This window comes from Elgaria multicarinata, chromosome 2, assembly GCF_023053635.1.
Source record: "Elgaria multicarinata webbii isolate HBS135686 ecotype San Diego chromosome 2, rElgMul1.1.pri, whole genome shotgun sequence".
Lineage (NCBI taxonomy): Eukaryota > Metazoa > Chordata > Lepidosauria > Squamata > Anguidae > Elgaria > Elgaria multicarinata.
In genome coordinates this window covers 77293483-77316343 of record NC_086172.1, presented here as the reverse complement: position 1 = coordinate 77316343, position 22861 = coordinate 77293483, and the positions used below count along the sequence as shown (strand labels likewise).

At 45.9% G+C, this 22861-nt stretch overlaps 1 protein-coding gene across 1 annotated transcript in view; it reads right to left on the bottom strand.

Annotated features, from left to right (window-relative positions):
* LOC134392480 (unconventional myosin-X-like) overlaps positions 1 to 22861 on the bottom strand; it is a 102835-nt gene that overhangs the window by 30544 nt on the left and 49430 nt on the right. Inside the window, exons 14-23 of the mRNA XM_063116844.1 lie at positions 22217 to 22283; positions 20654 to 20746; positions 18799 to 18867; positions 16519 to 16601; positions 15364 to 15472; positions 14749 to 14829; positions 13998 to 14122; positions 13235 to 13349; positions 4749 to 4855; positions 791 to 1102 (exon numbers count right to left, since the gene is read on the bottom strand). Of these exons, the coding sequence (XP_062972914.1) occupies positions 791 to 1102; positions 4749 to 4855; positions 13235 to 13349; positions 13998 to 14122; positions 14749 to 14829; positions 15364 to 15472; positions 16519 to 16601; positions 18799 to 18867; positions 20654 to 20746; positions 22217 to 22283 (1161 nt within the window). The remainder of the gene's footprint in view (positions 1 to 790; positions 1103 to 4748; positions 4856 to 13234; positions 13350 to 13997; positions 14123 to 14748; positions 14830 to 15363; positions 15473 to 16518; positions 16602 to 18798; positions 18868 to 20653; positions 20747 to 22216; positions 22284 to 22861) is intronic.

The window sequence follows — 22861 nt, the reverse complement described above, 5'->3', positions numbered from 1 at the left end:
ATCAATGCAGTTCTAACTAGTATTGCTGCCTCAGTTATTTACATCTGGGTTAAAAATTATATGAGCTGTAACAAAGCCTTCAAACCAAGGGAATTTATTATATTACACCTAATTAAAGGCTTTGGTTTGCAGAAGGTTGGGTTTTTGAAAAATCCAGGAACTGAGCCTATCTCTTAGCTTGACTTCTTCAGCTGTGCCAAGTTCTCCCTGACTTTCCCTTCTTACCATTTTAGAAAAACTAGAACATTGGACAGTGGAGATGGGACACAGGTCATAGAGAATGCATTTGACGTGTTGCAGACCCAGTCTAGGGACTCAGAGCTGGGCTATGTTTAAAAAGTGTGCTCCCCGAAACCATGCACTTATCCAGCAGTGTCTCAGCAAACGTCCAACATCTGCATTTACACAAGCAAGGGCCGTATCAGCCTCAGCACTGTGTGCCCATTCAACTTCCACATCTCCCCTTGCAGAGAAAGTAGAACCAGAGTCCTAGGAGGAAGCAGTTACCGCTGCATTGCAACCTCTGGCTCACTCTTGTAGTTCAGAACCAGCAACCTGAAAGGATATAACATGGCTGCCTCACACCCTCGGACTTAATTCATTCACCTCACAGACTAAGCTAAAATCCTTCTCCCCAACATCTGGTTTTCTACATTTGGGAAATTCTTTCTATGGAGGAACATTAAGTCACATAAACACCCTCACCCTTGCAGTCTGAAGTGGTACAATCCACCTGAGGTGCTGCTTGTGAATACCAGGCCACAGAAATAGAACTAAGGCTTCCTTATACCTTTTCTTCTTCTTCTCCTCCTCCTCCTCCTCCTGCTTCCTCCTACGCTCCCTCTCTTCTTGCCATTGTCTTTCCTCTTCCTCCTTTTTAATCCTCTCTTCCTCTTGCCGCCTCTGCTCCTCGGCTTCCTGTTTCCGCCTCTGTTCTTCCTGTAGCAGGTGCTGGTAGAGGCTCCGAGCCAGCTGTCCACGCCAGTGTTTCTGCAGGACAATGGCAGAGGCCTTCAGGCGAAGGAGGGACTTTTTCCAGAAGTGAGCACGGTAGTTCTTTTGGATGGTCACGACACTGGCTAGCACCCTTCGATACTTCTTCCTAAGTCAAAAGGAGTAAGATGGCAGTTACAGTCAACCAATGGCCGTCCCCTCCTTAGGGTCTCTTCAGACACCATCCAGCCCAGTAGAAGCAAGATGTCAGTTGTGATGAATCAGCAGAATCACTGCCACCTCCCTCCAAAAAAACATTTCTCCAGGAAGTCATTCTATTCACGCTGCTCTTTTAACTCCCATCTGTCACCCACCTGGTTTCTACATCTCGAGAGTGCTCTAGGGATCTCCCTCTTGGGGCCACTTATTTCCTGTTTCCACACCAGATCTGCCTTTGCTAAGCAGAAAAACAAGTGGAAGAGCGCCAGGGTGATGCAAAGCACACGGTGAACCCACTAAGCCAAAGAGCTTCCCCTCCCATGGGCAAATCACAGGTTCTTCTATCCCTCCAAACAAAGAGGGGGCAATTCATGTCATGACCTTCTCCTTAATATACATCAGTCTAATTCCCATATAGACAGCCGTGCACTGTTATCCTGCTTACTATCCTAAAACACAATGAGCAGTTTTACCAAAAAGAAAGAAAGGCAGATACCATGGGGGTGGTTTGCCAGTTTAGTAGTGAGGCTAGACTCTTTGCACATGCTCAGAATAGTGACAGGGGAGAAATGCGTTTGGTTTGCATTTTAATACAAATCGAACTAATTTGCACTTCCCAAACTCATACGTGAAGTGGAATGCACTTCTCCCAATTTTGTGATTCAGTTCTCTGACCAACAAGTGCACACAAAATACACGTATACGGTATTAGGAGAAATGCATACCAAAGATTATGCATTTATGTACACATTTCTGCTAGAGTATGCATTTTGGGGACACATTTCTCCTTGTGTGTACATTACGTAAAATGCATACAAAAATGCATAAATTAGGAGAAGGGCCTACTGAAACCTGTATCAGGTTTTGTGCTGTCTTTTTAAGTGAAAAAAATTTTTTTTTGCATACTGACTCAGAAAATGGGTGGAATAAACTTGTGTTTCAAAAAGTTCGAAAGTTGTAGGAACCAAAACAGATTCATCCCTCCTTAGCTCAGAATCACCCACCTCTCTAACAAACTTGCAGATATAGAGAATCACAGGAAAATGCAGGTCCTAGGTCCTTTCACCAGCACACCTGGTCAAAACTGAACTGGGCTCTTTTGTGCTGATATGACCTGTTCATGTGGATCCACATTGCATGACATACCCTTATTCCTCCCCATGGGGACTAGTTATGGGGACTAACATGGAGAACTATTCAATTTTAATTTTCGTAGACGACTGCTGTTCTTTAGCAGGAGATACCTGTACAAAAACACACATCTGGCACCACATAAAGTATTAAATAGTAAGCATAGCGGCTGTAGTGTGTGTATTCTGCAATCCTATGACTGACATCATGCAAGAACTGAAATGGATATTGGCACAGATTTCAGCAATCTGAGAAACAAAGCTTTTATTAAAATAAAATAATAATAATAAAACAATCCCAGGACCAACAGGCTTCTAGCACTTAAGGCTGTAAAGATAAGCTTTAAGGGCTATGTGCAATTCCTGGAGAAGCCCCAGGGCCTAACAAGCCATGGCAGTAGGAGATCATAGACTGCCATCAAACTGAGGGAGCGGGGATGCGGTGGTGGGGTGGTGGTGGTGGGAGATGGACAGTTTCATGCAGAAGAATGGCAGCTGGGGGGAGGGCACGGTGAACCCTCACCCCTGCTCACACTCCCTCCCAATACCTACCCCACCCCAGGTGCAGTTCTGGCTGGGCTCCAATATGAGAACCAAGATCTGCCAGGGGGAAAGTGGTGGTGGTGGGTAGTTTTCAGGGGGTGTGGGAGTGTATGGCACCCCTTCTTGCTCTCGGCTCCTCTGCTTTGAAAGAGTCCCTGCCTTATACCTGTTCCATCCAACCCATGATCTAACACACAGCCTGTGCTGCTCTATCACATCCAGTTAGACTCTCAGAAGCCAGAGTGGTGACTGAGCACAACTTCCATGGTGGGGGTGAGGGCTGCCATGGAGCAATGGTCCAAGACAGAAAAGCCAAAGAGCACCCACGCCTAATAGGTAGTAAAATTATAGCAATAAACTAAGCAACTGATCCTTGTTTGCTTGTTAATGGCAACACAAGACCTGCTGCTTCATCTTGCCTGATGATAGGGCAGATCCCATCCGAGGATTGCTCCTTCATATGACCTCATACAGAAGCAGAATAAACTATACAAAACAAACACCTTTATGCAAACGTTCTCCAGTTGCATGATGCATACAAGTTGCAGAATTTCAGATAGATATAGATAGATATTTTGGCAAAGAATTTTAGTTACCTTAGTGCAGTTGCTTTTTTAGTGCAAAATATGGTAATAGTGGTAGTGATGCTGGTGGCAGCAAGAACATTAGCAGCAATATTTCAGCTCATATGCACTGGAGCCAAGTCCTGATTAGGCCTGGCTCATAAATATACCTTCAAAATGCAGTTAAGTTTGGACAAACAAAACCCCCACTTTGCACTGCCTGGTAGATCCCATGTCTTCAGCTAGAGTCTAGCCAACTGCTTCTGTAGATGGCAGATGGGGCTTTGACTTCTCTGCCTGAACAACGGTGCTTCCCCCTTGGACAGCGTAGGGTCTAGCCAGCTTTCCATTCACCCATTCACCGACCAGTGCTTGGCACAAGTGTAAACTATTCCTAGAACTCTGCAAATATTGCACTTTCAAAATAAATTAAAAATTGAAATAAGAAAAGGTGAATGTTAAATATCATCATTTGCACAATTTATTCTGCTTCTGATAGTTATGGGGAAGGCAAAGGGAGCTGTGCAGGCAGGCTACGGAAACCTCACCTCCTAGAAGTTCTGCTCAGCTCCCCTCCCCCTGAGGTTTCCTAGCCAATGGCTTCTGAGATTTCACTAGGCTCTGCCCACAGATTTTCAAGCCTCTCTTTGCAATCTTAAAGGAGGCTAGAAACTTAAAAAATAAATAAAAAATAAAGCTAAATTCTCAGGCTGCTGAATGCCTCGTTCAGGATCAATGTCTGTGCTGTAATGATACAATCCCAGAATACACACAGCCCCTGTTACTCCTCATGGCAACGCCACACTCTCTACAGTGTGCAGGTGATTGTCCTAATGGGCATGCACAGCAATTTGCCAGGACAAGCCGAGACAAAGGCCTGCTCCACTGAAAAGGCAGAGATAACGGCAAGTGAAAAGACAGGCATGCATAGGGGAGCCAAAGCAGTAGATGAATAAAGGCAGCCTGCTTAGGGCTTCTCTTTCTCTCTGTGGCAGCCAGGGCTGCTTATCAGGGAAGCAGGAACTGGAGAGGGATTTATAAGGCAGGAAGCCTGATCAGGGTCTTTATACTGTTGGGAATAAAGACAGAGATTGGGGGGAGGGCCCAGAATGCAGAGCGAGAGAGGGAGAGCTGGGGATCTCCGCTGGGCAGCTTCATGGAGGATGAGAAAGCGCAACAGGAAAAAGAGGCAGAGCAGAGAAACGAGGGCCAGCTGATAACTTTGCAGGATGAGGTTTTCGAGCAGGGGCTGGGAAGGAAAGAGCAGAAGAAGCCCAGCTCGAGGTAGCAGGCTGGAGAGGAGAGCAGGCAAAGAGCATTCCAGCAAAGGGCACGGGTGGCGATTCAGGCACTGACTGACCTTGCCATGTAGCCCAGGACGTGGGCTCGGATGATGGTCGCCGCCTTCGTCAGCTCCTCTTCCCGGGCCTTCTCCAGTTTTTGCTCCAGAGCCTCCTTCAGGAAAACCTGGCACCCCCAGGAGGAGTTTCACCAAACAAAAAGAGCTGAAATAGCAAGTCCCAGGCAGCACCAGCAGGTCCCATGCCTGCCTGCCTGCCTGCCGTAACAAGACACAGAGGGCTCCTTTTATGCTCCTGCGCCAGAGCCGTCCCTGCTGTGCCAGCCCTTCCCCTTTGGGTGCTTGCGCTGATGGACAAGGGAAAAGTTGTGCAGGGAGACCAGCCAAATTCAGCCCAGCCCTGCCCCCGCACTCTCTTCCATGCTGTGCTCCAAGGATTAAGGGGGAGAGGGAGAGGAAAAAGGGACGGGGAGGAGTAGGAGGAGAGGAGGCTGCACTGCTCTTAACTCTTCATTAACCCTTGCTTAGACGCAGCGATTCCTCCTAAGGCTATCAGGGCCTGCTATTCAAGAGTACCAGAGAGGCAGGGAGACAGATGCCACCTTCCGCTGCATGCAAAAACTGAAAAGGAAACTCCCCCCCCCCACTTCACCCCAGTGAAAAAAACGCACAAGTGGTCCGAGCCTGCCAAGATGCCCATCCCACGAAAAGGAGGGGGCGAAGGGGGGGGAGGGAGAACCACTTCCAGAGACCGATTCCTGCACTGCAGCTAATTCATACATATTTTCCCTGGCTGCTTCTTTGCATCACCACCTCAGTGCCAGCCTTCCCCCTCCCCGCTAAGCCGTCTGTCGGCTGGAAGGTTCCTTCTCACTTCCACTGCCTTCTCTGCTATCAAACCTCTCCAAGAGATTTGATGGCTCATTCTGACATGCACAAGAACAGGTTCAGCTGGATACCACCCTGAACTCTGGCTCTTTGAGCCCCTGGCCTGGACTATGCTTGCGGATTTGATGGATGATGTTTAACTGGGCATCAGGAAGGGAAATTGTACAGTATCGATCCTGTAAGATTTTTCATTGCCCCGTTGTTGATGTCTTGGAAATTCGAACCGCAGGGCTTGGAAAGCATCCATTGGCCTGTTCTCTTACTCGTTCATAGTTTGTTAGTTCAAGCCAGGCGAAAGGGTCAGGGCTAACTCATGGGTGTGACTATTCAGAGCACCAATAATTTTTGGTCTGCAGTGAAGCCTTATTAGATTGTAAGCCTATGCGGCAGGGTCTTGTTATTTACTGTGTTATCTGTACAGCACCATGTACATTGATGGTGCTATATAAATAAATAATAATAATAATAATAAATAATAAAGCCACAGACAATCCAAGAGGAGATTCCCAGGATCCCTTGCAATACCATAGAGGATGACTAGGTGCATTCTTGGATCACATGGCACTGACTTCTTTGGGATCACACGTTCACCACCTCCTCCCATCACAGAGGAATGGAGAGAATGAGCATGAAGTAGCTGATATGCTGGATTCCTGGCAGTGCCGAGGCCACCTCCAGTACTTCATCAAATGGAAAGGATATGGGCTGGAAGATCGGTCTTGGGGTAATGCATTAGATGTGCACACGCCATCCCTTGTTCACCATTATCATTGTAATACCCAGGCAAGCCAGGATCATGGACCTTTTGGGGCCATGGGCACATTTGGCAATTTGGGAAACTGTCTTGGGCACCACCACAAGATGGCTGTCATGGGAGGTGTGGCAAAGGAGAAGTAACCTGCCCAAAAGACTGAATACAAAGGGAGGCATGGGATCTGAGGCCCGAAACACTAAACAACAGCACCAGGAGAAACCCATTTCACAGCAATCCCAGCTACTGGTAAGAAAATGTGTTAATTAAAAAAGAAAATGGTAGGAGAGATAGGGCACCGTGGCGAACACTGGTGCCCATAGGCAACATATTGCCTACTCTTGGCATAGGCATTTGGGGTAGCAGGTTGTCTTGGAGAATTCCTGAAGTTGAGATGCAATTGCTTATCTTCCTCTCTGTTATCCGTATTTCCTGTGTAGTCCAATCGGATTCCATCTCTCTCTCTCACCAACACTGCCCCCTGCTGCCCTGTTCGGGTGACTACATTAACCCATGGGTCTGGATGCAACCTACCAGGCATCTGAACATAAGAAGAGCCATGCTGGATCAGACCGAGGGTCCATCCAGTCCAGCACTCTGCTCACACAGTGGCCAACCAGTTGTCGACCAGGGACCCACAAGCAGGACACAGTGCAACAGCATCCACCCACCCCAGTTCTCCTGCAACTAGTATATACAGGTTTACTGCCTCTGATACTGGATGTAGCACATAGCTATCAGGACTAGTAGCCATTGACAGCCTTCTCCTCCAGGAATTTATTCAACCCCCTTTTTAAAGCCATCCAAATTGGTGGTCGTCACCACATCTTGTGGTAGTGAATTCCATAGTTTAACTATGTACTATGTGAAGAAGTACTTCCTTTTATCTGTCTTGTATTGCCCATTAACCAGCTTCATGGGATGACCCCGGGTTCTAGTATTATGGGAGAGGGAGAAAAATCCACGTTCTCCACACCATGCATAACTTTGTACACCTCTATTAGGTCTCCCCTTAGCCTCCTTTTTTCCAAGCTAAACAATCCCAGCTGTTATAACCTTCTCTCAAAGGTTACAGGCAAACCTCAAAGGTGATAAATGAGGACAGAAAGCAAGATGGCTATCTCAAAGTCTAAGGGAGCCCCAGGCTTAGGATTCCCTTGGTCATTTGAATGTCATATTGTTCTGCAGGCTGAGGAGGGGCTGAAGAAAATATTAACCTCCCCAGGACAACCTCCTCCTTTGTTCCCTATACTCATGACTAGTCACTTATGTTTGCATATGATGAAAGCAACACAACCCAAGGCTATGAAAGCCATTGCATTGATGTTGGTGACTTCAAGACTATGACATTTCAGCAACACAGCTGGAGAGATATAATATACATCTTTAGGAGGCTCCCCTCCCCCAAAACTTGGAGGGATCAGATGCGTTTCATGCACCCAGCCCTGCAAGCCACCTGCACTCTTTCCCCTGCCCAAATCATCCTATGCTAATCCCTTAACTGCTTTCTCCAGCACCACGTCCTATCTTCTAAAGTCTTCTTTTCACACTTCCCAGCTAGCCCAAAAATGCTGAACCAAAATATGTGAATATTTACCAAGGAAGTTTTATCGGGAGTTTGAGGAGAGATCAGTCTGGGTGCTGTGTGATTTATGGGAGTTGGATGTGCTGTGTAAGATCACCAGAACCTACCAGGCGGGGGCAGGGAACACATCACATTTGGATACAACCTGTGTGCACACAGACACTTTCAAAGCACAAACAGGTGTTGGACACATGGCTTTGCTGGAGGAATGTTTGCATAAATAAGGAAGAAAATAAATCACAGATGCATTTCAGGCCTCCCAAGCCTGAGGCAGGCAGCCAGAGATTCATGGAGACTCTGGTGTGAAGGGCATAGCTGGCAAGGAAACAAGACAAGGCTCCCTGGCTAGTTGGCCCCTGCCCCAACGTGAACTAGTAACCCAGAAAAAGAACAAGCCTCCAGATCTGACAACTGGCAGCTGCTCTGCTCCGCTCCGCTCCTAATGAGAAATACAAAGACCATCCTGCCTTCTCCTTCCTTTCCTGTGCTCCACAATTCCTCATACTAATCCTTTTCCTTCCTCCACCAAACAATTGCTCAGTATAGAAATTCCCCTTGAATATATTTTACAGGAAACGTTTCCCACTCCTTCTCCCATCCTGCTCAACACATGTGCAAGGCCACACCTAGGTTCCTCGGGGCTCCCAATTCCTCCCCCCAACCCCACCCACAAGTCATTCACAGAGTCTTCACACACACACACACACACACACACACACACACACACACACACAAACCCAAACACACCCACCCACCAAGGACAGGAGCAGAACATGCCTCAGAGACTCAATACACAGGGGCACACTACCCTCAACCTCACTCTCACCTCAAGAAACAAGAAAGGTACTATGCTTCTTAGTAGTTCCATGCAGAGAAAATTACAGCAGGTTCTCTTGACAAGCAGAAAGAGATGGGATTCACAAGGCAAACTCATGACTCTTTTAAGACCTCTTGATTTTTAAGTAAGCCAAGGGATGGGCCGCCTGTGCTGCCTGGGGCAAGGATAGCCAACTGTTTCCTCACTCTGCTCCTGTGCCTTCAACAGTAGAGAAATACAGCAGGAGAAGCTTTTCCTGCCATGGACCTCTATGCCTGGAAAAGCTGCTTTACCTGTTTAATTTATGAGTGTCTGGCCATTATTAAAAAGGCACAGAAGCAGGGCCAGTATAATAAGGCAACTTTAGCTGTGGTGCATAATTACCATAGTGTGGCATTGCACATGAAGGCTATAAAATTTATCAGGCAGCTGTCCTTAACATGTTCATGGTGCCCTACAGATTTATATATTCTTCCTTCCATTGGAATCTTCCATTGGATGCCTCTATAAGGGCAAAGGGCCACTTTCAATTTTTCCCCTCAAGGTGTGAACCTAAAAATGTAACTTGGACACATGCGTTATACAGGCACACTTATCAGAGAGCTGGGATTGGCTGCAACAACCAGTTGAATTTATACTTGGTTTGCTGCCATGTAATGCGTGAAATGGTCCAAAGACTACAGAATGTTCCTGAAACACTCCCAATTTTGTATTGTCTTGACTAGGTTCCTGCCCTTTACTCACAATGCACCACACACGTCCTGATCTAGCCTCCAGCCGAGCCTATGCCTCGTCAAATCCGAATCAAGAAGCCCATGCTGATGCTACTCCTGTCCCTCTGCAGTGTGTGCCCACTGCTCAAACCCCGCAAATGCCTTCTCTATCGGTGATGCAAAACAGACAGAGGATCAGTACAATGAGCATCGGCACAATATGAGCCATATGATGTTGAGGTTTTTTTAAAAAAGCCACTCGCATCCTTCATCATGCAGAATTTTCCAGACATCAACCCATCACATGAATACACAATCCCCTCAAATCAACATCTGTCACTGAATGCACTGAATGCTAAATCCCATGCTCCAACCTAGTACTACCCAAGTGACACAATATTATCACTGTAATAACTGAGACCCAAAACCATCATGTTACTCGGATGCCAGAAAACGTTCTTTGTAGCTTAAGCGTGACCTACCTGCTACTTCCAACGGTTTCCCTCCTTCCTTGTAATTTCCAGTGTGTTACTCACAGATTTATTTATTTTTTAAAAAAAGTGGTCTGTGCTCCAAAGGTTTGCTTCAGTTCTAGTGTAATCCATTTGCTGTTTTTATGTTTATCATGGACACGGCTCTCTTCCTTGCCCCCTCCAATCTCTTCCTTCAAGTTGGCCTTATTGGCTTTTGTCCTGCCTCTGCAATTAATCTCAATAGGCTGCAGAGCCTCTTCAGTCCCTCCTCTTGCTCATCCTGCAAAGGGAAGCCTTTGAAGTAGAGCTCCAGGACTGCCCAAAGCGACCCAATTTCCCCAAGAACCAACCGCAGGACAGTGCGGCAGCCAGTCCCTTCTCTCGGATGGACCAGCAACTTGGAGAGCGAGTGAGAGAAAGTCCTATTGTTCTCAGTGGGATCAAAGGTCAGCCGTCTGTGCACCAGTCACTTAGAGCCTGTTCTGTTTAATGGCTCCAAGGTTGATTTATTAACTTCAAGTGCTTGTTATGCAGAAAGAAAGAAAGAAAGAAAGAAAGCGGTTTCCTTTCTTCTCTCTTGCTAGTGGCAGGCCCTCTCCAGCCGCCCTCGCTCTAACAACTCTAACAACGATGCCTGAGCTTTCCTCCCTCTCCAGCTTGTTTGGGGCAGCCCTGTGTGAGAACATACAATAACACAGAGAGTGTCCAGTCCTGGGGAAATGGTAACCCCATGTCACAGTGTAGACCTTCCCCAACCTGGTGCCCTCCAAATGTTTTGGGCTACACTCCTAAAATTCCTGACCCTCAAGCCATGCTGGTTGGGCTAATAGGAGTTGAAGTCCAAAACATTTGGAGGACACCAGTTTGGGGAAGGCTAGAGTAGAGACCAGACAAACTACATTAAAGAATTGCCACAGCCCCAAAATGTCCTTTCAGTTTATCTGGTCAGGTCCAATTCCTATACACTTTCTTTCCCCCAATTCTGGCATGCGGACAGCTTTGGGGGTCCCATGTGCACTGGCAACATGATATGCTGCTCGTAAGAGTCAACAGCTCCCTGGATCCCACCCACATGCCCTTTAAGGAAAGAACATTGACTGCCGCATGGACTCCAACTGGGCTCCCTTAATGGCCTTACTAACTCAGAACATCTAATGTATTCCTAAGGAAGACCCAAAGCCAATCTCTTGTATGGAAGAGAGAACCTGGTTGTGTGGAACAGAAGCAATGATGCTGGTGGCAGCTGAAGTTCTTAATGGAATGGAATGGGCCCCTCCCCATTGCTTTGTTCTCCTGCTTCACAGATACAGGAGGACATAGTGAGGAAGTGCCAATGTAACTACATTGAGAAAATAGCAAATAGCATGTATTTGTTTCCACTGAATCCCAATGTATTGTTGTAGATGGCAGCAAACATACTGGATCTCACCAGGCGTGGCTCACTTGCTTTCAAACCTATTTGTCCACTCCTGAAGGCTAGAAACCTGACTTTAAAAAAAAAAAAAAACCACGCGCAATGCCAATTCTACACTTGCTCAGTATGCAAAATTACAACTGCCCTGAGTGCAGTCCCACAAGTGCTTAAAAATCTCTACCAGTGAAACAATTTTTCAATTTGTACTTTTGATATGTATATAACTGTTGATATTTTAACCATTCTTCTCCTAGACATCGACATAAGCATACAACCAGGACTAATCCTCAAAGCTCCTACTTGGATGTGTGCCTAGCATTGCATTTACAGCTGCAATTGTGTTGATTTGGACACTTTGAATGGTGCGGGGGAGGAATGACCGGTACTTATTAAAAATATTGTTTAAATCCTAAACTGCTTCTGTTTCATTCAGCTGGTATCAAAAACAGGGGGAGAAAAGCACCCAAATCAGGTAAAAAAAAAAAAAAGGGAGAAGCAAATTCTCAGGATGCTGAACTTTTTATTTGTAGGTTGAAGAGCCTGGCACATTTCAGCCTGTATCTTTTCAAGGCCTTCTTACAATCTGAGAAAGACATTCTGTTGATAAGATTTTTGCAGACATCTTCCTACAACCCCCTAAAGAAGTTGTGGGAAAAGAGGGAAAAAGCACCATGAAAAGGCTATGAGAAAAAGAGGCGGCTAGCTCTGGTGCTATGAAATGTCAAAAGAGGTTTCTTAATTTTTCTTATCTGAAATATAAAAAATGTTCAAAAAACTTTCAACCAAACTTGTACAACGCTCAGTGGTTCGGATCTGGAGATCCTTCGTCAGGAGCTGTACAACAAAATGAATTACTTTTTGGAGTAATTATAAATTTGAAACCTTATAGATATTTTTTACAAGACCACAGTTATGTTCGTTCTATCTCCATCAGCAATCACAGCACCAGAGCTAGTCGCCTCTTTTTCTCATAGCTCCTGAAAAGATACAGGCCGAAACACGTTGGGCTCTTCAACCTACAAATAAAAAGTTCAGCATCCTGAGAATTTGCTTCTCCCTTTTTTCACCTTCATTCAGCTGGTAGCATTAGCATAAATCCACAGGGCAGTTGTGCATCAGAAGCTACCCTACAACCTTCTGCACTACAGATGACGTGCAGCTCTGTGTCTGCCTTGCTGCTGAAGAAATGTTGGCATGAGCTCAGCCTACACAAGGAGCTGCTTTGTACTGAGTCGGATCACAGAAATATCTAGCCCAACATTGTGCTCTGACAGCACATCTCCATGGTCTCAGGCAAGGATCTTTCCCAGCTTCTTTAACTGAAGATCTTTTTAATGGGAAATACCAGGAACTGAAGTCGGGACTTTTAAAATGCAAAGCATGGGATTTTCTACTGAGTTACTACCCTCCCCTGACTAGAAATTTCAAAATTCCCAGTTAAAACAGTAGTTGTAAGATGGAGGATGGGGTGGGAGGAGACAATTGCAGAGCAAACATGAGGATAAAATATGCATGGCTAGAGGAGTGCTGCTTCCTGCTCTCTACAAATGGGAAACATTTTTTTCTGCATTTGAAAAGTTTTTTGTATTCTCTCTTCAATGCTACAATGGCCGAGCAGTCTCACAGGAAGCTCCCATGAAGACACACTCTTAGTCTAAGCAATGGGGGTGTGCACTATACTTCTGAATGGCTCACTGGGAGAAAGACTGGAATGGGTCCATTCCTAGCAATAGGAAAAGTACCTGGGACCCAACAGGTCAGTGGTACAGTGCAATCAGTGAATTAAGCAGAGGCAGGCCCAAAATCATCTAATCTCACAAGAATCATGTCCTCAGGTTACCTCTGGAGTAATATCTTAGCATAGAGCATTACCCGACACGTTCTTTTACACCCAAAAAGGCCTACCTTGGTTTTCCCCAGCTTCCATTCTCTCTGGGTGCTGTCGTACGTCTGCAGGAAGGCTGCGCATGTGGCCTTTGCACTGTCTGGATTGTTCCGGTTCTTCAAAAGCATCTTGTATCTGAGAGAACCAAGGAAAAGCTCTTGACTAGGAAAAGGCACAAAGCAACTCTTCATCAGCATGACGTGCAAAACTTCTCTCCCTGTTGGGATGCCATTCCTATCTCTCTTCTTTCTTCTGAGCGGTGACAGGTTTGAAGTGCCCATAAGCTGGCAACTGGCTCCCCTTCATTATATTTTCCAATCGTCTGCCACATAAGCATCTGGCATCCAGTGACAGGAGTACAATAACTCTAGAGGGTAACCCAATGTCCCCAAAATGGAATTTGACCAAAGTCCTGGACACAGTTTTAACAAGTTAAATATACTTTCTTGGGAGTGTTTACTTATTCTTACCCCTCTAGCCAACCATTTTACACAGTGATAAACTATAGGGCCCTTGGTGCAAGCAAGAAGAGCAAAGTGGAAGCCTGTGATCATTATCACATTTTATAGGAGACAAAGAGATGGCCAACTCAGGTTCCCCCTGGCATTTTGGCCCAAAAGCAAATCTCTGGACTTTCCTCTTTTCTGCAAGCAAGACATTCTGCTTCAAAGCCCTACTGTCTAGTTATTTCCCCACCAGCACCCTCAAAATCCCAAGACACCGGAAGTCACATTTGAATGCTCAACAAAACTCCATCCTATGGAGCTGCACTGTCACTTTTACCTGAGGAGGAAATCTTGGAAGAGCCGCCGTACAGGAAAGCCAGCTCTCCGAACCTTCACTGTCTCCAGCATGCCCGAGTATCGCAGTTGTTTCAGAACCACATCTGGACTGAAAAGATTTGGAGCCTAGGCAAAAAACAGGAATGTAGACAACTCAAAGATAAGGTACAGGAATTAAGGGATTAGCAATTATGAAAAGTATTGTATTTTCTTGAGTATTACTAGCCACGTGCACACATGCAACACACACACACACACACACACATAAGGGACAAGCAGATAAAAATCTTTCTCTTAAAGCTTTTTATGCAGGATGCTTCTTAAAATGTGTTAGAGAAAAGGCACTCAGTGGACTTATGGACTACAGAGAGCACCACCTCTTACAATAAGAATCTGCTGAGAGATCCAGCCCTTGTTCAAGAGGTCAGCACTCTTTGTCCTGTTCCTTTTTGTGCTAGTATAGGTTGAAGGAATCCAGGCCAGGCTCACAGATGGCTCCTTTCTTACCATAACATCTGAGGCTGTACTGTTCTTGCTTGCCTGCCAGCCATAGCTAATACTCTGTTTATGCTGTCTTAGCGGATTGTAAACTCACTGCACCCCAACTTCTGAAGAAATCTCTCCCCCTCCCTCCCTCCCTCCCCTCCCTCTCTCTCTCTCTCTCTCTCACACACACACACACGTACACACACCTGCCATCTAAGGTCCCTCTCTCCCCGGTCCTGCTGGTATCCCCAGCTCCAGAGACTTACCTTTTCCAGGTTGGGTTTGATGCAGCGAATGAACAGTGGGTTGCAAGTACTGAGTGTGGCCATCAAGGAGTGTAGAGAGTCCTGGAAAAGAACAACAAGAGTCATTCCTCAGGGGAAATGGATTCTGAGGGACCTTGTCCATCATCTCTCTCATACACACACACACACACACTCACCAGCCTGCTATACAAACATTTTCCAGTGGGATGGAGAAACAGGAACCCCTGAGCATCAGCTTTCAAGACAGCTCAGCATGTCTTACAAGTTGTGTAAAGACATGCACAATTTGTGGTGAAGCCACTCTAGAAGCGCATTCACCACATTCTCTCTAGGTGAGCAATGTTCTCTCTAGGCTGGGTTTAGTGAAAACCAGTTCTGCCAGTCTGCAGCAGAAGCCAGCAATGCATAGCACTGACTGGCTCATGCCTATGATGTCCAGAAACCACTCCTCCTCCCCCAATCCAGGAGCAGTTTTGCAACTAAAACACTTTTGATTGAGCTTTAAAAATAAATATGGGGGTGGGCAAATATACATTTCATTGGATAAATGTACATGTGGCATTCCTGTTTTTAAGGAATATCTGCATGCACTTGCAGTGGGCCTGCTGATCCTACCCTGAACTGGGAGCTGACGGTCGGTCTGCGCCTCTGAGTTCCCATCTTCAGAGTGTCTTCACTGTTACAGCTAGAGACTCTTTCAAAGAGATCGTAGATGAAATCCAGCCTGGGAGCAAAGGGGAGCGTAAGGCAGAGAGAGAAGACATGGAAGACCAAATTCCAAAGGCAGAAATGCATAGGCTAGTGCTTGCACTGTCTTAAGCTTCGTAAGGCATTCGTTCCTCCTCTTTGTGCACAGAACAGAAATGCTGCACTCTGTAGGATCATAAGGAGCAGGCTATGCACTAGGCCCAGCAGCAGATACCCTGGCCAACAATTTGGATGGCTTCAAAAGTGGGTTAGACAAATTCCTGGAGAAGTCTTATCAATGGCTACTGGTCCTGATGGCTACATGCTACTTCCAGTATCAGAAGTAGTATGCCTATGCACACCAATTTCTGGGGAACATGGGTGGGAGGGTACTCTTGCACGCGTGTCCCACTTGTGGGTTCCTAGTTGACAGCTGGCTGTCCACTGTATGAACACAGTGCTGGACTAGATGGACCCTTAGTCTGACCTAGCAAGTCTCTTCTTATGTTCTCACCCTACTGAGAACACAAGCACTAAAGCTCCCATAACCATGAAGGACCTCTGCAGATCTAGACGGTCTTCAGCCCACAAAATGAATCCATTACATCAGTGCTGGAGAATCTCTTATACACAGAGGGCAGAATTCCCTTTTGGAGAAACTCTCATGGGCTGCATTCCAGTGTTGGGAAGGGTCAAAGGCAAAAGAGATGATGGGTCCAAAACACCACAAATACCAGCACAGTTTAGCTTAAAGCTCTTGCTGTCTTAGGAGAGGCAATTCAACCTTTTAGAATGAAAGGAAAACTGCGCAAAAGCTCACAATCAGTTGTCAGGCGGAAAGGGGGCAGGGCATGGGAAACGGGGCATGGTCATTTGGGAAATCTAGCAGGGCCAGATTGGGACTCCAGGCAGGCTGGATTTGGGCCCCAGGCCTAAGGTTCCCTACCCCGGAGCTACAGCTCTATGCCAGCTTCCGATCTTTATGTCCACATGACTGAGTGTCGAAAGGAACAGCTCCCCCAATCCATCCAAACGTGCACGTGCCTCCCTCCTTGCCCATCGACATGGCGACGGATTGCTTACCTGCTGTCTTTCAGCATGTTTAAAATATCGTCTCGAAACGTGTCCCTGTTTTTCTCCAGAAAGCCCCTCACATCATAGAGGACCTGCAAATGACAGGTTATAACACAAACATGCCAGAGTGCCATGACACACCAGAGATGTGCTCAACAAGGTGGGGGGGAAACCGTGTACATAAAGCTAAAGCTTCCAAATAATGTATGCAGCTCTCCAGAAGATTGAGGGGAGACATGATAGCACTCTTCAAATACTTAAAAGGTTATCACACAGAGGAGGGCCAGGATCTCTTCTCGATCCTCCCAGAGTGCAGGGCACGGAATAACGGGCGCAAGTTAGCCAGATTCCGGCTGGACATCAGGAAAAACCTCCTGACTGTTAGAGCAGTATGACAATGGAACCAGTTACCAAGAGAGGTTGTGGGCTCTCCCACACTAGAGGCATTCAAGAGGCATCTGTCAGGGATGCTTTAGGGTGGATTCCTGCATTGAGCAGGGCGTTGGACTCGATGGCCTTGTAGGCCCCTTCCAACTCTGCTTTCCTATGATTCTATAAGAAACAAAAAAAATCTACCTGAGAGGAGATATGCACAGTCCTGTTTTGCTTTGTATTAGGGACAAGACAGTGCAGTGGTTAGAGTACTGGGCTAGGACATGAGAGACCAGGTTCAAATCCCCACTCAGCCATGAAACTCACCAGATGAGTTTGGGCCAATCACCCTCTCTCAGCCTGGCCTACCTCACAGGGCTGTTATGAGAATAAAAGTGGAGGGAGAAACGTGTGTGCTGCCCTGAGCTCCTTTGGAGGAAGGGCAAGATAAAAATATCACTGATAAATAAATACATTCCACAGCCCATCATCTCCCTGCAAGAGAGTTTCGTACACAGCCTCCGTCCACTCCAGTCTGTTTTGGGCTACTTAATGACAAAAACCCTGAAAGAGAGTGCACAAATGGTACATGTCGTTGGCATGCCTGCAAGTGTGTGGTGCAAGCAAACTCCACATCCAGCATAACAAATGGTTGTTTGGCAGGTTGGGGGAAGCACGACTATGCTGGGAAACAAGGCCCGTGCCCCCTGTATGCCTCATTTCCCCAGCAGAATCACGGGGAATGCAGCTGCATGGTGCCCACTTGTGATTGCGGTGCAGCCTCTTCTGGTTGCAGCTGCGGCTGCAAGGGATGTGGCCCCCAGAGGGTTCTGGAGGTCCAATGTGGCTTCCCAACCCTCCACAGTTGCCCACCCTGCATTAGACACCAGGGGGGATTCCTGCCCGGCCCATAATATTTTGCAGCATTTACTATGGGAAATCTGACTACCATTTGTACCTCTTTATGCCACCTCTAGCAGTTACCAGGAATACAGAGAGGGCCCCCAGCATGATGGCAGAGCTCAACACATAATGGCTTCTAAAACCAGTGCGATGTAGTGGCTAAAGTGTTGGACTGAGAGTTAGGAGATCTGGGTTCTAGTCCCCACTCGGTCATGAAAGCTCACTGGGGGGTGGGGTGGCTGTCTTCATGATGCCAAGTTGGCGCCGCCTCCCTCCAAAACCCCGGGGGTTTGTTCCCCCAAGATGGCAATGGGTCATCCCGACACCAAGGAGGGAGCATGGGGCTTCTGGTGGCCATCCGGGTACTGGAGCTGCCACCCACCCTCTTCCTGGTGGAAGGCAACTGGAGTGACGTTGGATGGCGGAAGAGCCATAATGACCTTGCTCCCATTGAAAAAGTTGAGGTAAGTCCCTGACTTTTTCAATGCACAGCTTTGCGGGAAAGCCTCATAGTGGCTGCAAAGCTGCGTCTGTGTCATAACTGACTCAGCACAGATTCACAGCCACAGCGGGGTTTTCTCCGCGTCTAGACAGCCCCTGGGTAACTTTGGGCCAGTCACAGATTCTTAGCCCAACCTATCACAGGATTGTTGTTGTGAGGATAAAATGGAGAGGAGGAGGATTATAGATGCTGCTTTGGGTTCCTTGGAGGAAAAAGGGCAGGATATAAATTCAATAAACCAATAAATTATAAACCATAGTGACTGTGCTCTGATCCTAAACAAGCCTATTGCCTGTTTGGGTTGAACAAGATGATATCTGACAGGTCCAAACCTAAAGCAGCAGAAGCAGTTCAGAGTTTTAAAACTTGGTAGAGGCTGACTTCCAACCCCGTGCCCAATCCTGACAGAAAATTTCCCACTTCTTTGTAGGCTGAGTCCTAATTGCTCACTGGATTCTAGGTTCTGAATTCAGCCAACTGCCCAATCAGCTATCTAACTAAAACACACCTACCTCTCCAGCATAATGCTGGATCCCGAACTGGAAGTCTGTCACTCGTGGTTTCATGTAATACTGGTTGTTCTGAAACAAAAGTGAAGGAAGCACAGTTTCTAGTACACTCACATCAGCAGCCCCAAGATTACCAGGAAACTAGTAACTTCTGGGCCATAACCAGCCCAATAGTGCACTGCAAAACTGGGCCAGCGCCACACATTCTGATGTAGTGCTGTCCTCCTTCAACCAACTGCCTGGTGCAAAGTGACCATAAACGTCATAATCACAACAATCCAGCCAGGAGTGGTTTGGTGGAGCCAATGGGGACAAAATAACTTTGAAAAGATCGGTCAATGAAAACCCTCAAGCATTCTGATGAGTCAGAATGGATCTTTCTGGAAGATTCCCTGCCTCAGTTTTAAGCATTCCAGCTATGTCACAAGCCACTGGATCAGCTTGCCTGCTGAATTCCCAGAACAGTTAAAATGCATGTTCTTTACAGAGTACAGATCACATCTGTTGGTTTTTTTTATCCATTATCCAGTAAACTGAACAAGGAAGTCTATTCTACCCTGAAATATTAATCCAATTTTAACTTCCACCCACTGAATCTAAGCAACTATTTATCTGTCAGAGGCTTAAGGGAGAATAAGCATTTTTGCAACCCTGTCTGCTTTGCTTTGAAGAAAGCTAGTTTAGCATCACAGTTTGATAGCCTTTTTTAATCAGATGATATGAAGGGAGCTTCTCAGGGCTAGCAAAGGGTCCCAGCTAAAGCAGCTCCAAAAGATGAGGTGCAAATAACTGGTTCTGTGTGGAAAACAGAGGGTGCCGCTATTCCTCCCTGTGCAACCTTCTTAAATTTTTTTTTAACACAGCCCTGAATGTGAAAGCAGACCACCAGAAAAGCAGCCATGTTGTCTTTAGATGAGAGGAAAAGAGAGGCTGCCTTTAAAGAGTGTCTGCAAACTACAGATGGTCCAGAATGCTAAGGCTAGGCTACTGTCTGATGCCAGCCAAGAAGATAACTGCAATCCTAGCTATTTGTTCCCAGGTCCAATTCAAAATTCTCATTTGAACTTTCAAATTCCTAAATCATCTGGTCTCACATACTAAAAGGGAAGCCTCCTCCCCAACGTTCCCCTTTATGTCTTAAGACAGTGGTGAGCAGATTTCAGGCTTACAGGATCTACTTTGTTTTTTATTAGAATTCTGAGAGCCACCAACTGGAACAAGGTGCAAAAGACATAAAATTAAAGTATTCTGAGCCTAGAAAATAGTTTTGAGGACCAGAACTGAATGGAGCTCACAGACCTTCCACTAAAAATTTCACTCCGGTTTACCCCAAGCTGTCTTCATTTCAATATATAATATAGGGCTCTGGAGAGTCATTTCGCTGCAGCTATTGTTAAATAATTGGTAGTTAGAAATCTTTGAACTACTGAAAATCAACCAAAGATTTATCAGTAGATCCGCATCTATGTTCTAACTAGTAGCCATTGATTGATAGCCTTATCCCGCTCATCCCTGTGCTAAAATCATCAGGAAATGCCTTGTTCAGTTACCACCTCCCCTTGTTAAAGGTTGGGAGGTGACTATGGGATCTAGGGTTGACTCTGAAGTGAATCCTTATCTTTCAAACTCCTTGCCATTTAAAGCCTGTCTGGCCAATTCACTCCTGGTTTTTAGAAGGATAGTTAAGCTACAAAAGTGCTTGAGTCCCTGGGAGGCAACTGATGTCTGAATTATTTAGTTCTTCTTCTGATTCATTTATATTGTAATTTTGCTGTGGTTTCTATTTTTAAAAAAGACAGCCTAAAATAGAAGATCTATAAACACATAAATGGAATGGTGTATACACAAGTTTACTTACCCCATGCTGGCTGTGGAGTTTTTCCAAAAGGGTGCTATCTGTGCCTTTGGGGAATCTACTTTCTTCATTAACCAGTGCCAACAAGCCAAGTTTCTGCAGCCGAGCAAGAGAGAGAGACAGTTAGCTGACAGGCTACACCAGGAGTGTCATGGTGGGATGCTAAGCAGATGCTGAAGGTGAACATCTAGAGCAGCAGGAGTGGAGTAAAGTACAGTTGAGAAAAAGGGTATGCTAAAAGGGATCATGTGCTTAGACTTACTTTAATCTCTTTTGAAAGAGCAGTTTCAAATACAAGTAATACCCACATTCAGATCTGGGAAGAAAGTGGAATCCTAAACTGCCTGGAAAGCTAGACCTAGTTATATGCACAAACCAACTCTATTCCAACACATTCACAGTTGAACTCCGTTCAGCCAAACCTTCTCATCATGATTGGAGTGAGGAATGAACATAAGAAGTGTTGTGCTGGATCAGACCCATGGCCTATCTAGTCCAGCATTCTATTCGCACAGTGGCCAACCAGATGCCTATGGGAAGCCCACAAGCAGGACAAGAATCAGCACTCTCCCACTCATGTTTCACGACAACAGTTATACATCATACTGCCTCTAATACTGGAGGTAAAATACAGGTTATCATGACTAGTAGCCATTGATACCCTTATCCTCCATGAATGTGTTTAATCTTTTAAAGCCAGCCATCACTACATTTTCTGGTAGTGAAATCCCTAGTTTACCTACGTTGACCCAACAATAGTGATAATCAAAGCAGTCATGTGGGGTGCCACAATTCGGTGCAGCTTCCCTCAGCTACATAAATGTCATGGGAGGAGTGAGCACGTACTGCTCTCTGACCTTTTTCAGGAAGTTCACTGAGGCAATTTAGTGGTTTTAAATGTTTACACTTCAATTCTTTCAACTTCGCAATTTGTATCTCTTTTATGGGTGTAGCAGTTCTGATTTAATTTCTGCTGCTGTTTTTCTTTTTTTATGATGCGGGTTTGACAAAGCCATTTTTTAAAATGCAAAGAACACAACTGAGAGCCTTCTGATTTCCACAAACTGCCTGGGACATAGACACAGTTATAAAGGAGAGCAAGTAGAGAAAGAATGTACTAAAAATGAAAATGAGCAAATAATATCCCATACAACTCATGGGTACAATTTTGTTATGCTGCTCAGCATACAATGTGACTGGTGGGAGTAAAACAATTTTTATATACCTAGAACAGCAAATTAAAACGATGTCCTCTGTTCAGCTATGCCTTGTGTTCAGTCCTCCCTCCTTTTCCCAGACTCCTCCTCTTACCCACAATGCTTCACACACTAACGGTCCTGAAACCTCTTAATTTGCCACAGCAGGGTGGAAAGGGTGTCTATCAAACCATTCCCCATACTTAAGAGTGACTTGTTTTTTTAAAGAGGAGATCCAGCAATGTACTAGCTGCAAAATAAGGCACAGAAACAGGTCCTGACACTTGAGATCAGGACCTGAGATCAAAGATCAGAGAAAAGCTTGATCACAGAGGAAGAAAGATCTTGAACTTCACCCAGAGAGGCCTACCTTCTCAATAAGATCCAGGCACTCTGCATTATCCATCCAATCAATGGCCTCCCAGCTTATCCCCTCTCTGCCAAACAAAGAGGAAAAACAAGTCAGGCACTCTTTCGTAGTGAAGAGAAATGAAGAAGCAATAGCAAGTTTTGCACTGTGGGGTTGGGTAGGGACAAAAGAGCAAAGGGAAGAGAATATCATCCTGACCTTAAAGAAAAAAAAGAGCAGAAAGGCTGGCCCTACTATTAGGCAAAGTGAGACAGTTGCCTCAAAGGCAGATGCTGGAAGGTGAGGAATGGCAGCAAGTTGTTGGAGGACAGAGCTATGTCATCCCCAAGCTAGGCTGCTGTCCTCAGGTGCAGAGGAGGATGCACTCCCATTGCTGGTGGTGAAATAAGATTCAACCGCCGGTCTGATATATGGAATTGGGTACCACCTTGTCCCTCAAGCAGCAAAATTATCTTGGGCCAGACCTGCTGAGATTTCTTAATATAGCCACTTTTAAATGGAAAGGTAAATGAAGAAATGCAAAATGGCTTCCCTACTGCTAGCAATTTTTCATCCTTCATCTGAAAGTAAAGGGTTCTCCTGGCAGCCAGAAGCTACTAAAAATTATCAATAAAATCTCTGCCCCCTAAAAGGCCCATTTCTCTA